Consider the following 13,961-nt stretch of genomic DNA (forward strand, 5'->3'; position numbering starts at 1 on the left):
ATGAGACGATCTGCAGCACCGAGTCAGGTGCAGGGAAATTCCTTTAAAAAGACAAGATTCATACCTCCAGGAAGAAGTAATACAGGTGTGAGTGAAGAGATTGCAAAGGGTGCTAAACAGTCACAAAATGATCCAGATATATGCAGTTCAAATCCTTGGCCCACTGAGGGACACCCTATGGCGATGGGTGACGGAGCCAGAGTAGGTCCACTTCCTGCAGTGCAAACATGGAGGAGGCTGCCCAGGCTGGTACCAGCTCACTGCAGGTAATGGCGGGTCACCATCCTGCTGCCATCACTGTAGAGGTGAAGCAAGAAGAGGACATTAAAGTGTCTCCTCCCCTGGTTCCAAATCCTCAACAGGATGATGCGTTAGAGCAAAGAGAAGAACAGGACTTGATGCATATTGCGGAAGGATCTGTGTCTCCATCACTCTCTTCTGTTGACATGAGAATGACGTCATCTCCGTCTTCTCTCCCAGGAGAGACTATGGTTTCCATCGGGAAAGTGGAGAACACGTTAGGTCTTTGCTAAGATGTGACCCTCAGGTCCTGCAGATGCTAAAGGAGGAACATCAGCTAATTTTAGAAAATCAGAAGAATTTTGGATTGTATGTTTAGGAGAAGAGGGATGGATTGAAGAGAAGGCAGCGACTCGAGGAAGAGCTGCTAAGAGCAAAGATTGAAGTGGAGAAGCTGAAAGCCATTCGCTTACGGCATGATCTGCCTGAATATAGTCTCTAAGGAGTTTCCAGTCTTGGAATTTGATAACTTTAATTTTGTCAGAGATATTTTAATTTTGGAGTATCATGAAGCTTGGCATATGTCTGATGTTAATTTCTCTTATAAAAATGTTTTTGACATACTTTTGTTTCCTTCTTAACCGTCCTTTTTATTTTCCTGAGACAGGGTTTCTCTGTATAGCCCTGGCTGTTTTGGAACTAGCTCTGTAGAACAGGCTGGCCTTGAGCCCATTTTTTCCTATAAACACAATTTCCTAAGTATTCATAAAATAATGGAAATAGAGTTGCATCTGCTGCCTAAACCTGTTACCTCAGCACTTGGGAGGTGGAGCAGATGAGAAGAAGATGAAGGCCAGTCTTGGCTACGTATCAATATCAGGGTCAGCCTGTGCTATGTGAAATCCTGCTAAACAACAGAATTCACACAATTGCATAAGTGCACACATACTACTTCAAAGAACTGAATCTTTAACAGTTTTAGTGATGACTTTAAAAGTTAGAGTTGAGAGAGAGACGGGGTTGGGGGGAAGCGAGAGCGAGAGAGCGCGCGATGGAGAGAGCGAGCATGACTGAGGGCGGGTTGGAAGAGCTACCCAGTGAGTGGCAAGCACCGACCTTTACTGTTGTTACATCCCTGTTTCTATTTTTTCTATTTGGAGACAAGATCTCACTGTAGCCTAGGCTAGCCTGTAGTATAAATTTCTCCTGCCCCAGCTTTCTGAATACTGAGATTATAAGTTTCTGTTAAACTGACAGTAGCAAAAAACTTGTATGTATGACATTGGCATTGTCTGTATCTTTGGGAAGAGTGTTGGCAGAACTCAGAGTTGGAGGATATCTGGAAAACGGAGTGAAGCCGAGGTCCAGGGAGGGCACCGTAATTCATTCCAGGTCTGTAGCAAAGCTTTTCACGGAGAGGTGGGTGGGGCAGAGGAGGAAGTAATAGGGGAAATTTTTATTCTTTATTCTATAGAAATAAAGATCTAGAAGAATTTAATTAAAACCAACTTTTGGATGGAGATATAGCTCAAGGGTAGAACACTCACCTGGCCTATGTTGTCACCATACCCAGGTGACAGAGAAACTTTTACACAGCTGCTGGGTGATAAAGCCCAGGGATTGTATCTACCCTACACGTCCCTCTTTTTTTGTTTTGCTAAAAGAGATCAGGTATTTTTATTGAAAGTATTGCATATTTTAATCATGTGAGTAATATTATCTTAATTCATTTTAAAAGTTTTTCTGGAAAATACTTTCTTCATAGTAACTTAGAAAAATGAAATGAAAATTACTTAGAATGAAACAAAGATCATGTTTATATAAATAGAACTTGTAGATTTTTTTAAGTATAATTTTTTTTGTAAATATTATATTCGTGGAAATAAAATCTTGATTTTTTTATAAAGCTTAAAAAAAGATCTTACTAGTTATTTTTTATTGAAGAACTTAAAAAAAACAAAGATAAATGTACAAATTTTTAAGCATTTTTTTTTTAAGGTTTGATACTCTGCATTAAGGTCTTACTAGTTACAATGAGCAAAAAGTACATGTAAAACAGGATGTAACCCGGAATTAGTCAACGTTTTTTTAGTGTGTAAGGATTGAGCATAATGGTTTTTTTTTTTTTTCTTGAATTTCACACAGTTTGTGAGTTGTTTCTGGGGCAGTCCAAGCCTCTGGGGTTAGCATCCCGCTATCAGTGACTGCATATTATGTCTGTTCTTTTATGACTGGGTTATCTCACTCAGGATGATATTCTCTAGATGCAGCCATTTTCTTAAGAATTTCATAAAGTCATTGTTTCAGATAGCTGAGTAGTACTCCATTGTGTAAATGTACCACAGTTTTTGTATCCATTCATCTACTGAAGGACATCTGGGTTCTTTCCAGCTTCTGGCTATTATAAATAGAGCCGCTATGAACATTGTGGTGCATATATCTTTGTTGTATATTGGAGTGTCTCTGGGGTATATGCCCAGAAGTGGAATAGCTCGATCTTCAGGTAGTACTATGTCCAATTTTCTGAGGTATCGCCAGACTGATTTCCAGAGTGGTTGTATCAGTTTGCAACCCCACCAACAGTGGAGAAGTGTTCCTCTTTCTCCACAACCTCACCAGCATCTGCTGTCATCTGAGTTTTGGATCTTGACCAATCTGACTGGTATGAGGTGGAATCTCAGGGTTGTTTTGATTTGCATTTCCCTGATGGCTAAGGATGTGAAGCACTTCCTTAGATGTTTCACAGCCATTCCATATTCCTCAACTGAGAACATTTGTTTAGCTCTGTACCCCATTTTTAATAGGGTTGTTTAAACAAGCACTCTTAAGTTTTGTTTTTAGATAGGATGGCTAAGTTGTCCTGACTGGTTTTGAACTCCCTGTGTAGTCCAGTCTGCCTTTGAATTTTTGATCCTCTAGTCTATGCCGTCCAAGTTTCTGGGATTGCAGGTGTGTACTTCCAGCACTGTACAGAACACCTCTTTACAGTAGCTATGCCAGTTTTAAACTAACTGCACAGCTTGATTTTGCCTGTATTTGAAGTTTGTGTATGTGATGTCGTTCTGTATTTTCAAGTCCTACTTAACATTTTTTGATATGTGTTCAAGACAAGGTTTCATCATGTCTTGCAACTCACTATGTAGAGCAGGTTGGTCTTGAACTCACAGAAATGTACCACAATTCCTGGTTCCATGGTTTTCTTTCTTTCTTTCTTTTTCTTTTCAAAATAGCACTTTGGTGGTACATGCCTGTAATTCTAGCATTTAGAGGTATAGGCAGGACCATCACAAGTTCAAAGATAGCCTGGGCTACATAGTGTTTGTGTGTGTGTGTGTGTGTGTGTGTGTGTTCGTGTGTACGCACGCACACACGCATATGGTTAGATGGTCTTTTGTAGTTCAAGTTTGCCAGGAATTATATACCCCAGGGTGGCTTCCAATTTGAGGCAATCTTCCTACCTCAGCCTACTGAGGCATAGGTTTGCAGGCTCCACCATGCCTGGTCCTGCCTAGCACTGTTTGTAAGTCTTGAATTTGCTCCCATCACTGTGCACAGCTGTTTGCTCAAGGTTTTGTCATCCCACTGTAGACTCATAGTGAAATTATGACGCCACTCTACTGGTGACTTTGAGTTTGGGCGCAGACTGAGGTCATTAGAACACCACTATTGTGAGCATGATTACATATTCCATCCAGTGTACCTGCCACGGAATAGATTTGTCTTTAAGTTTACTGAGTAGTCATTTTCTTAGGTGATTATAGTGTTTTATAGGCCCTGAAAGAGGAACTGTTGGTCCAACAGAGGTACATAGTCAACTTTCCATTTAGAGTTCCAGCGTTGAAGGAGGGTGTGGCTCAATGGCTAAGAGCACTGAATGTTCTTTCAGAGGACTCGGGTTCAATTCCCAGCACCTACATAGCCTCTCACAACCATCTGCAACTTCTCTTCCAGGGAATCTGACATATTTTTCCAGTCTCCCTGGATATACATAGTACACAGACATACATAGGAAAAATACCCAAAATAGAGTTCCAGTATTGACTTTTCCTAAAGAGAACCCCCCCCCCAATTTATCTTATCACCAGCAGAATATCAAAGATTCTTGTCGTTTCACATACCGAGTTAACTTTAAAAATTGCATTCATCATGTGTGTATTGTATTATGATGTGCTTGTGGAGGGCAGAGGTTCTTTCCTTCTCCTATGTAGGTCCTGATAAACTCAGGTTATCAGGCTTGGAGGCAGGGGCCTTTATCTTCTGAGCTATTCTATTGGCCCACTTAGTAACTTTTGATATTTTTACTCTTATATTTTTGACCATGGTGGGTGTAGAAATCATTATTTAAAATATTTTCATACAATGGTATAGCTGAGTCACCACCACTTGTTCAAATCACCTTTCTGGGATAGGATTCACAGCTACTTTCCAGTTTAGTTTGTAAGTGAAGTAGTGCTTGTTCTAAGAGCAGAAATGCTACATTAAATGTTCTGTACATTTCACTATTCCATCTATATTAGCTTCCTGCCATTTGGAAACATTAGTTTTACTTTCCCAATTACAATAATGTGTTTTTTCACTGTGTGTATGTGTGTGTGTGTGTGTGTGTGTGTGTGTGTGTGTGTGTGTGTGTGTGTGTGAAGGGAGGGGGAGGTGCACATTCATGTTGAGTCTGAATTTCAACCTCAGGTGTCATTCCCCAGGGAACATTCATTCACTGTTATCTGAGACAGGTTCTCTCATGTACTTGGAGCTGGCAAGGCAGCTAGGCTGCTGGCCAGTGAGCCCTAAGGCTTGTCCTGTCTCTGTTTCCACATCAGTAACATTAAAGAATGTGCCATCATGCCCAGCCTTTTTTTTTTTTTTTTTTTTAGTGTTTGGTGTTGTGTGGGGTGAGCTGCTTTTTTGAGACCAGGCCTTATTATGTAGCCCTGGTTAGACTGGAACTCATTAAGCTGACTAAGCTGATCTCAAACTCAGATCCACTTGCCTCTGCCTTCTGAGTGCTAGGATTAAAGGTGTGCTCCATCATACCTGGTTCATGCTCAGGTTTTTTATGTGGGTTCTGGGGATTAAGTCCAGGTCCTCATATTTGTAACTGAACTGTTTTTTTAAAGATTTATTTATTTTATGTATATGAGTACACTGTAGCTGTCTTCAGACACACCAGAAGAGGGCATCAGATCCCATTACAGATGGTTGTGAGCCACCATGTGGTTGCTGGGAATTGAACTCGGGACCTCTGGAAGTGCAGTCAGTGCTCTTAACCACTGAACCATCTCTCAAACCCCGATGGATAGGTTTTTTTTTTAATTTGATTGCTTCTATTTTTTTTCTTTTAATAAGGGTGTCTATCTCTAGATGTCCTTTAACTCATTACATATTCCATGATGTCCTGGAATTTACAGAGATCTGCCTGCTTATGCCTTCTGAGTGCTGGAGTATCTTTAATATGAAAAAATACATTTGAACAGGCTCTCCTGTGGCCCAGATCAGAATAGTATTTGCTACATAGTCGAAAATCACCTTGACCTTCTGATTTTCCTGCTGGGATTACAGACATATGCCACTGCACCCTGCTTATATGATGCTGGGTGTCAAACCTAGACTTCACACTTGTTAGGCAAGCACTGTACCAACTGAGCCACAGCTCCAAACCCTTCCTCTCCCTCAACCTTTTTTTTAAAAACAAAACAACCAAACAAAACAGTATTTCATGTGTGAGGCAGGTTTCCTTGGAGCTGGCTTTCCTTCTACCTGAACTACTTTAGTTAAGGTTTCTATTGCTGTAAAGAGGCACCATGACCATGGCACCTCTTATAAAGGAAAACCTAGAGGAAATGGACAGATTTCTAGACAAATACTAGTTAAATCAGGACCAGATAAACAGTCCCATAACACCTAAGGAAATAGAAGCAGTCAGCAAAAGCCCCCAAACAAAAAAAGCCCAGGACCAGATGGGTTCAGTGCAGAATTCTATCAGACTTTCTAATAGAAGACCAAATACCAATATTCTCCAAACTATTCCATAAAATAGAAACAGAAGGAACACTACCCAACTGGTTCTTCGAAGCCACAATTATACTCATTCCTAAACCACACAAAGACCCTACAAAGAAAGAGAACTTCAGACCAATTTACCTCACTGGTAAATGAACATAGATGCAAAAATACTCAATAAAATTCTTGCAAACTGAATCTAAGAACACATCAAAATGATCATTCACCATGATCGTCCCTAGGATGCAGGGATAGTTCAATATATGGAAATTCATCAATGTAATCCACCATATAAACAAACTCAAAAAAAAAAACAAAAAACAAAAAAAACACATGATCATCTCTCTAGAGGCTGAGAAAGCACTTGACAAAATTCAACACCCCTTCATGTTAAAAGTCTTGGAAAGAGCAGGAATCCAAGGCCCATACCTAAACATAGTAAAAGCAATATACAGCAAACTGGTAGCCAACATCAAACTTAATGGTGAGAAACTTGAAGCTATCCCACTAAAATTAGGAACTAGATAAGGCTGTCCACTCTCCCCCTACTTATTAAATATAGTACTGAAAATCCTGGCCAGAGCAATTAGACAGCAAAAGGAAGTCAAAGGGATACAAGTTGGAAAGAAAGAATTCAAAATATCACTATTTGCAGATGATATGGTAGTATACTTAAGTGACCCCAAAAATTCCAACAGAGAATTCCTACATCTGATAAACAACTTAAGCAAAGTGGCTGGTTATAAAATTAATGCAATCAAATCAGTAGCCTTACTCTACTCAAAGGATAAATAGGTTGAGAAAGAAATTAGGGATAAGACACCCTTCACAATAGTCACAAACAATATGAAATATCTTGGTGTGACCCTACTAAGCAAGTGAAAGATCTGTATGACAAGAACTTCAAGTCTTTGAAGAAGGAAATTGAAGATCTCAGAAGATGGAAAGATCTCCCATGCTCATGGACTGGAAGGATAAACATTGTAAAAATGGCCATCTTACCAAAGGCAATATACAGATTCAATGCAATACCCACCAAAATTTCAACTCAACTCTTCATAGAATTAGAAAGAATAATTTGCAAATTCATCTGGAATAACAAAATAACCTAAGATAGCAAAAACTATTCTCAGCAATAAAAGAACTTCCGGGGAATCACCATCCCTGACCTCGAGCTATATTACAGATCAATTGTGATAAAAAACCGCATGGTATTGGTACAGAGACAGACAGGTAGTTCAATGGAATAGAATCGGAGACCCAGAAATGAACCCACACACCATTTGATCTTTGACAAAGGAGCTAAAATCATTCAATGGAAAAGGGACAGTCCCTTCAACAAATGGTGTTTCAACTGGCAGTCAGCATGCAGAAGAATGTAAATTGATCCATTCTTATCTCCTTGTACAAAGCCCAAGTGCAAGTGGATCAAAGACCTCCACATAAAACCAGGTACACCAAAACTATTAGAAGAGAAAGTGGGGAAGAACTTAGAACACATAGGAAATTTTCCTAAACAGAACACCAATGGCTTATGCTCTAAAATCAAAAATTGACAAATGGGACCTCATTAAATTGCAAAGTTTCTGTAAGGCAAAAACCACTGTCAAGAAGACAAAACAGCAGCCAAAAGATTGAGAAAGGATTTAGAAAGGATCTTTACCAATCCCACATCTGATAGAGGGCTAATATCCAATATATCCAAAGAACTCAAGTACCAGAAAAATCAAACAATTCTATTTTAAAATGGGGTACAGAGATGAATGATGGAGAAGCACCTAAAGAAATGTTCAACATCCCTAGTCATCATGTAAATGCAAATCAAAACAACTCTGAGATTCCACCTAATACCAGTCAGAATGGCTAAGATCAAAAACTCAGGTGACAGCAGATGCTGGTGCGAATGTGGAGAAAAGGGAACACTGGTTCATTGCTGTTGGGGTTGTAAAGTGGTACAACCACTCTGGAAATCAGTCTGGTGGTTCCTCAGAAAATTGAAAATAATTCTACCTGAAGACCCAGCTATATCACTCCTAGGCATATACCCAAAAGATGTTCCACCATATTCATAGCAGCCTTATTTATAACAGCCAGATGCTGAAAACAATCCAGATGTCTCTCAACAGAGAAATTTAATGGGTACAGAAATTTTGGAACATTTACACAATAGATTACTACTCATTTTTTTAATTACTTCCTGAAATTTTTAGGCAAATGGATGAAACTAGAAAATATCCTGAGTGAGAAAATCCAGACACAAAAGAACACACAGGATATGTACTCACTGACAGGTGGATATTAGCCCAAATGCTCAGAATACCCAGGATACAACCCACAGACCATATGAGGTTTAAGAAGGAAGGCCAAAGTGTAGATGGTTCAATCCTACTTAGAAGGGTGAACAAAATAATCACAGGAGGTAGAGGGAGGAACCTGGGCAGAAGAGACAAAGGGCAAGGGCAGGATCAGGTATGGGAAGAGATAGAAGTGCAGAGGGTCAGGAAATTGAATTATGTAGTAGTAGGGGATGAGGAACTGGGGATGGCCACTAGAAGGTCCCAGGCACCAGGGAAGTGAGAGGTTTCCAGGACCCATTAGGCAAAATATGCACCAAAGCAAAGAGAGAGCCTATAGACACCATCTCCAGTAGATAGGCATGGCCTCTGTCTTAGTCAGGCTTTCTATTCCTGTAGAAATATCAAGTAGGGGAGGAAATGGTTTATTCAGCTTACACTGCCACATTGCTGTTCATCAGCAGAGGAAATCAGGACTGGAACTCAAACAGGTCAGGAAGCAGGAGCTGATGCAGAGGCCATGGAGGGATGTTATTTACTGACTTGCTTCCCCTGGCTTGCTCAGCCTGCTTTCTTATAGAACCCAGGTCTACCAGCCCAGGGATGGCACCACCCACAATGGGCTGGGCCCTCCCCCCATTGATCACTAGTTGATTAATGCCTTACAGCTGGATCTCATGGAGTTATTTCCTCAACTGAGACTCCTTTCTCTGTGATTAACTCCAGCTTGTGTCAAGTTGACACAAAACCAGCCAGTACAGCCCCCATCTCAAAAATTTTAACTCAAGGGAGAGGGAATTGGGAGTTGGTGGAGGGGAAACTGGGAAGAGGGATAACATTTGAAATGTAAATAAGTAAATTAATCAATAAAAATTTTAACCCAGAGTTGTTCCTATCTAAAGGAAATGCAGGGACAAAAAAAAAAAAAAAAAAAAAAAAAAAAAAAAAAAAAAAAATTGGAGCAGAGACTAAAGGAAAGGCCATATAGAGATTGTCCCACTTAGTGATCCATCCCATTTGCAGACACCAAACCCAGATACTATTGCTGATGCTAAGAAGTGCTTGCTGGCAGAAGCCTGGTAGGACTGTTCCCTGAGAGACTCTGCCAGAGCCTGACCAATACAGATGCAGTTGTATGCAGCCAAGCATTCAACTGAGCACAGGAACCCCAATGGAGAAGTTAGGGCAAGGACTGAAAGAGCTGAAGGGGTCTGCAACCCCATAGGAAGAACAACATCAACCAACCAGATTTCCCAGAGCTCCCAGGGACTAAACCACTATCCAAAGAGTACACTTGGAGGGACCCATGGCTCCAGCTGCACATATAGCAGAAGATGACCTTATCTGGCATCAGTGGGAGGGGAGGCCCTTGATTCTGTGGAAGCTCAAAACCCCAGTGTAAGGGAATGCTAGATTGGTGAGGCAGGAGTGGGTGGGTGGGTGGAGGAGCACCCTCATAGATGCAAAGGGGAGGCTGGATATGATGGGAGCTTTGCAAAGAGGTAACCTGGAAGTGGGACAAAATAAAATAACCAATTTTTAAAAATCTGAAATACCTGGGATTCAAAGGGGATATATAAAGCCCACAAGAATCACTGGGGTTCAACGTCTGATCCCTAAAGGGAGACATTGCCTGAGCCTCAGAGGAAGGCATGTGTAGTACAAGTAGCATTCCAGGTGTCAATGAGGTTATTGTGGGAAACAGAGTTGGGAAACCTGGCATCAGGCACTGTTGTTGCATTTGTGGAAGTCATCCACTGTAAAATGAGTCTGGAAGACTGTCACTTCTGAAGGATAAAGGGGTATCCAAGATTGACACCGACCTCTCATTATCCAGGGGGTGCTGAAGTGAAGCCTGCTGCAGGCAGTTTCTCAGCCTCTTCCCGACTCATGTTGATTTGAGGTCAATTGAATATTGGGACAATGGAGTTACACAGCCACTTCGTATAACCTGTCAAGTCTGTGAGTACCGTTATAGGCATATGTCCCAATACCACTACCTAAAAAGTGTGAAAAGGTTACTAGATCACTGGGTATAGTAGCATTCAGAATGCTAATACAAGAAGGTATGAATTCAAAACATAGTCTGGGCTACATATCAAGACCCTGTCAAAACAAGCAAAAGCTGTGTATAGTTCTTATGGTAATATGCTTCTCTTGTATACATAAAGCCAAAGTTCAATTCACAGAACAAAACAGATTTAAAAAAAGAAGAGAGAGAAAGAGGGAGGGAGAGAGAGAAGAAAGAAAGTAGATCAGCATATTCTGCTGGATGTGTGGTCAACACCTGTAATCCAGCAATGGACAGGTAGAGGCAGGAATATTAAATGTTCACAGTCATCCTCACTATGTAGTTGAATTGGAGGCCAGTATGGGCTATATGAGATCTTCAACTATAAACAACGTGTTTGTGGCAACAAATATAATGGCAGGTAGAACTCACTACCTCAAAAGAAGTGGAAATAAGAGCTGGAGAGACACCTCAGCAGTTAGTGAAGAACACTGGCTTCTCTTGCAGAGGTACTGGGTTCAATTCCCAGCACCTACATGGGAGCTCACAGGGGAACTGATACCGTCTTCCGAGCTCCTCGGGTGTTGCACAGATGTGGTACACAGACTCACATGCAGACAAGATACCATAGACATAAAAATTTGAAAATTAAAAAATAAAAGTAGTGTCCTTTGCATAGGAATGTAGGGAATGGATGTATGTATGATTTTGTTTAAATGAATTTTTTATGAAAAGTAGATAATCTGAGTCCGACAAGATGGCTCAGTGGTTAAGAGCTTACTGCTCTTGCAAAGGACCTAAGTTCAGTTCCCAGTATCCACATCAAGTAGCTCAAAACTGTAATTTTCATTCTAAGGGATCTGATGCCCTGTTCTGGCTTCTGTCAGCTCTACATGCACGGGGCACACATGCAGACAGGTGCTCACACACACATAAACAAAGGATTTTAAAAAGGAAATTGTAGAAACTATCTTGACACTATTTTGTACATGTTCTATGCTAGAGATCAAAGCCATGGCCTTACACATGCTTGGTGAGTGCTTTACATCTAAAGTATGTCTTCAGTCCAACTAAGAATCAAAAAAAAAATGCTCTGGCATTCACAATAAAGATCAAGAGACAGAATATTAGATTAGAGATATAGATCGCTTAGTAGTTTGCCTAACACTCAGGAAATGCTGGGTTCCATCTGAAGCACAGATATACAGGCTATGGTGGAACATGCCTCTAATCCCAATACTTGGGAAGTAGAGCAGGAAAATCCAAAATTAAAGGTCTTTCTTGGCTACATAGTAAGTTCCAGCCTGTGCTCCATGATACCTGGGCTATCATTAGGCTCTGCCTATCCTAGTTCAATTTTCTGTTGCTGTAATTAAACCCTGATCAAAAGCAACTTGATTGAGGAAAGGGTTTATTTGGCTTATAGGTTTACTGTCCATTATTGAGGGCAGCCAGGGCAGGAGCCAGAAGCAGAAACCAACAGAGGAATGTAGCAGTCTTGGGATTACTATTGCTGTGATGAAATGCCATGACCAAAAGCAACTTGGGAAGAAGGGGATTTATTCACTTGCTGTGGGACAGTGAACCATGCCATCAGACAACCCCGGCAATTTTCATATAACTGCTCATCACCAGTGGTGGTGGCATAGGCCTTTAATCCTAGCATTCATGAGGCAGAGGCAGGCAGATCTCTGAGTTCAAAGCCAGTCTGGACTATAGAGTGAGTTCCAGGATAGCCAAGGCTATACATAGCCAAGGCCACACAGAGAAACTCTCGTCTAGAAAAACAAAAACAAAATAACAGTTTGTCATCAACAGCAAAGAGGGCAGGAACTCACACACACACACACACACACACACACACAAACCAAACAAACAAACAAAAAAAAAAAAAACCCAAAAAAACAAAGAGACCACCAGGAACCACAACTCGGATCCAAGCACATGAGAGTCTTTATTCAAGCTCTTGAGCTTGGGCCACAAACCTTCCTGATACAACAGTATAGGAAAGTGACCTCCATGTCTAAGTCAAGGGTATTTATAAAGGAAGAAACCACAAGCAGGGGTTTCCAACCCTTGGTATTATGAGAGGTGGTAAAGGATTGTTGCCCTTCAAGCTAATTGGTTTACAGCGGCTGGTTAAACTATAAGATGGGAGCCTACATCAAAAAAGAGCGTCTTGGCCTGGGAGACACTTACATTCTCTTAGCCCACTCTGCTGCCAGCCAGCTGCAGCTGCTGTATCTGCTTTGCTACTGCCAGGGACATTTTGTGATTTTTCTCAGACCTCAAAGGTGGGGGCCATGCCTCTCTAAGGGCAAGTTAACTTAGATTGGAGACTTGAGAACAAAATGGAGGGCCATTTCACGGGGGGTGCCATTAAATTAAGGAGGAGGCAAGAGTGGCTGATGTTGCTATTTAATCCTTTTTAGTGCGGGGGCGGGGGAGTGAGAGTGGGAGTTGAGGGGTGCAGGGCAGGGAGTGGCACATGCGCCTTGTCTTGTGTGCCTCTCCAGGTAGAGCAGGCGTGTGGTAGGCTCTGTGGCCCCAGGCACCTAATGAAGGCAGAGGAGGCCAAGATCAACACCAATAAGAAGGAGGAGGATGAATGGCAACTCTTCCCCAGGACACACTGAAGCAGTGACAGCACAGCAGGAAGAGTGGAAGATGTTTATAGGAGGTCTTAGCGGAAACCCCACAAAGAACAATCTGAAGGACTACTTTTCTAAATTTGGTGAAGTTGTAGACTGCATTCTGAAGTTAGATCCTATCACAGGGTGATGGGGGGTTGGCTTTGTGCTATTTAAAGAGTAGGAGAGTGTAGATAGGGTCATGGATCAGAAAGAACATAAATTGATGAGAAAGTCATTGATCTTAAAAAGACCAAAGCCATGAAATCAAAAGAGCCTGTCAAACATACTTTTGTTGGTGGCCTTTCTCCAGACACACCTGAAGAAAAATAGTACTTTGGTGGTTTTGGTGAGTTTGAATCCATAGAGACCCCTGTGGACATGAAGACCAAATAAGAGGAGTGGGTTTTGTTTTATTACCGTTAAGGAAGAGTGGCCAGTGAAGAAGATAATGGAAAAGAAATACCACAATGTTGGTCTTAGTAAACATGAAATAAATGTAGCCATGTCGAAGGAACAGTATCAGCAACAACAGCAATAGGGATCTAGAAGAGGGTTTTCAGGAAGAGCTCCTGGAAGAGGTGGTGTCCCCAGTCAAAACTGGAACCAGGAGTATAGTAACAATTGGAATCAAGGCTATGGGCAACTATGATATAACAGCCAAGGTTACGGTGATTTTGGAGGACATGACTACATTGATTACAATATTACTGTGGATCTTGTGATGATAGCTATCAGCAGAGTGGTTATGGAAAACTATCCGGGCAAGGTGTTCCTCAAAATAGCTAA

The 13,961-nt window shown here is 41.3% G+C and overlaps 1 protein-coding gene and 1 pseudogene across 2 annotated transcripts; both read left to right on the forward strand.

The window, feature by feature from the left end:
* Positions 1 to 270, forward strand: LOC308414733 (DNA repair and recombination protein RAD54B-like; the record flags this gene model as incomplete). Its single annotated transcript, XM_080909963.1, has 1 exon — positions 1 to 270. One exon carries the CDS (start codon positions 1 to 3, stop codon positions 268 to 270), a length of 270 nt encoding a protein of 89 aa, XP_080766089.1.
* Positions 271 to 13,100: 12,830 nt separating this feature from the next.
* Positions 13,101 to 13,961, forward strand: LOC308414838 (heterogeneous nuclear ribonucleoprotein D0-like; annotated as a pseudogene). The gene has a single exon. The product of its transcript is annotated as a heterogeneous nuclear ribonucleoprotein D0-like (transcript).

The sequence above is a fragment of the Micromys minutus genome (assembly GCF_963924665.1).
Source record: "Micromys minutus genome assembly, chromosome: X".
Taxonomy (NCBI): domain Eukaryota; kingdom Metazoa; phylum Chordata; class Mammalia; order Rodentia; family Muridae; genus Micromys; species Micromys minutus.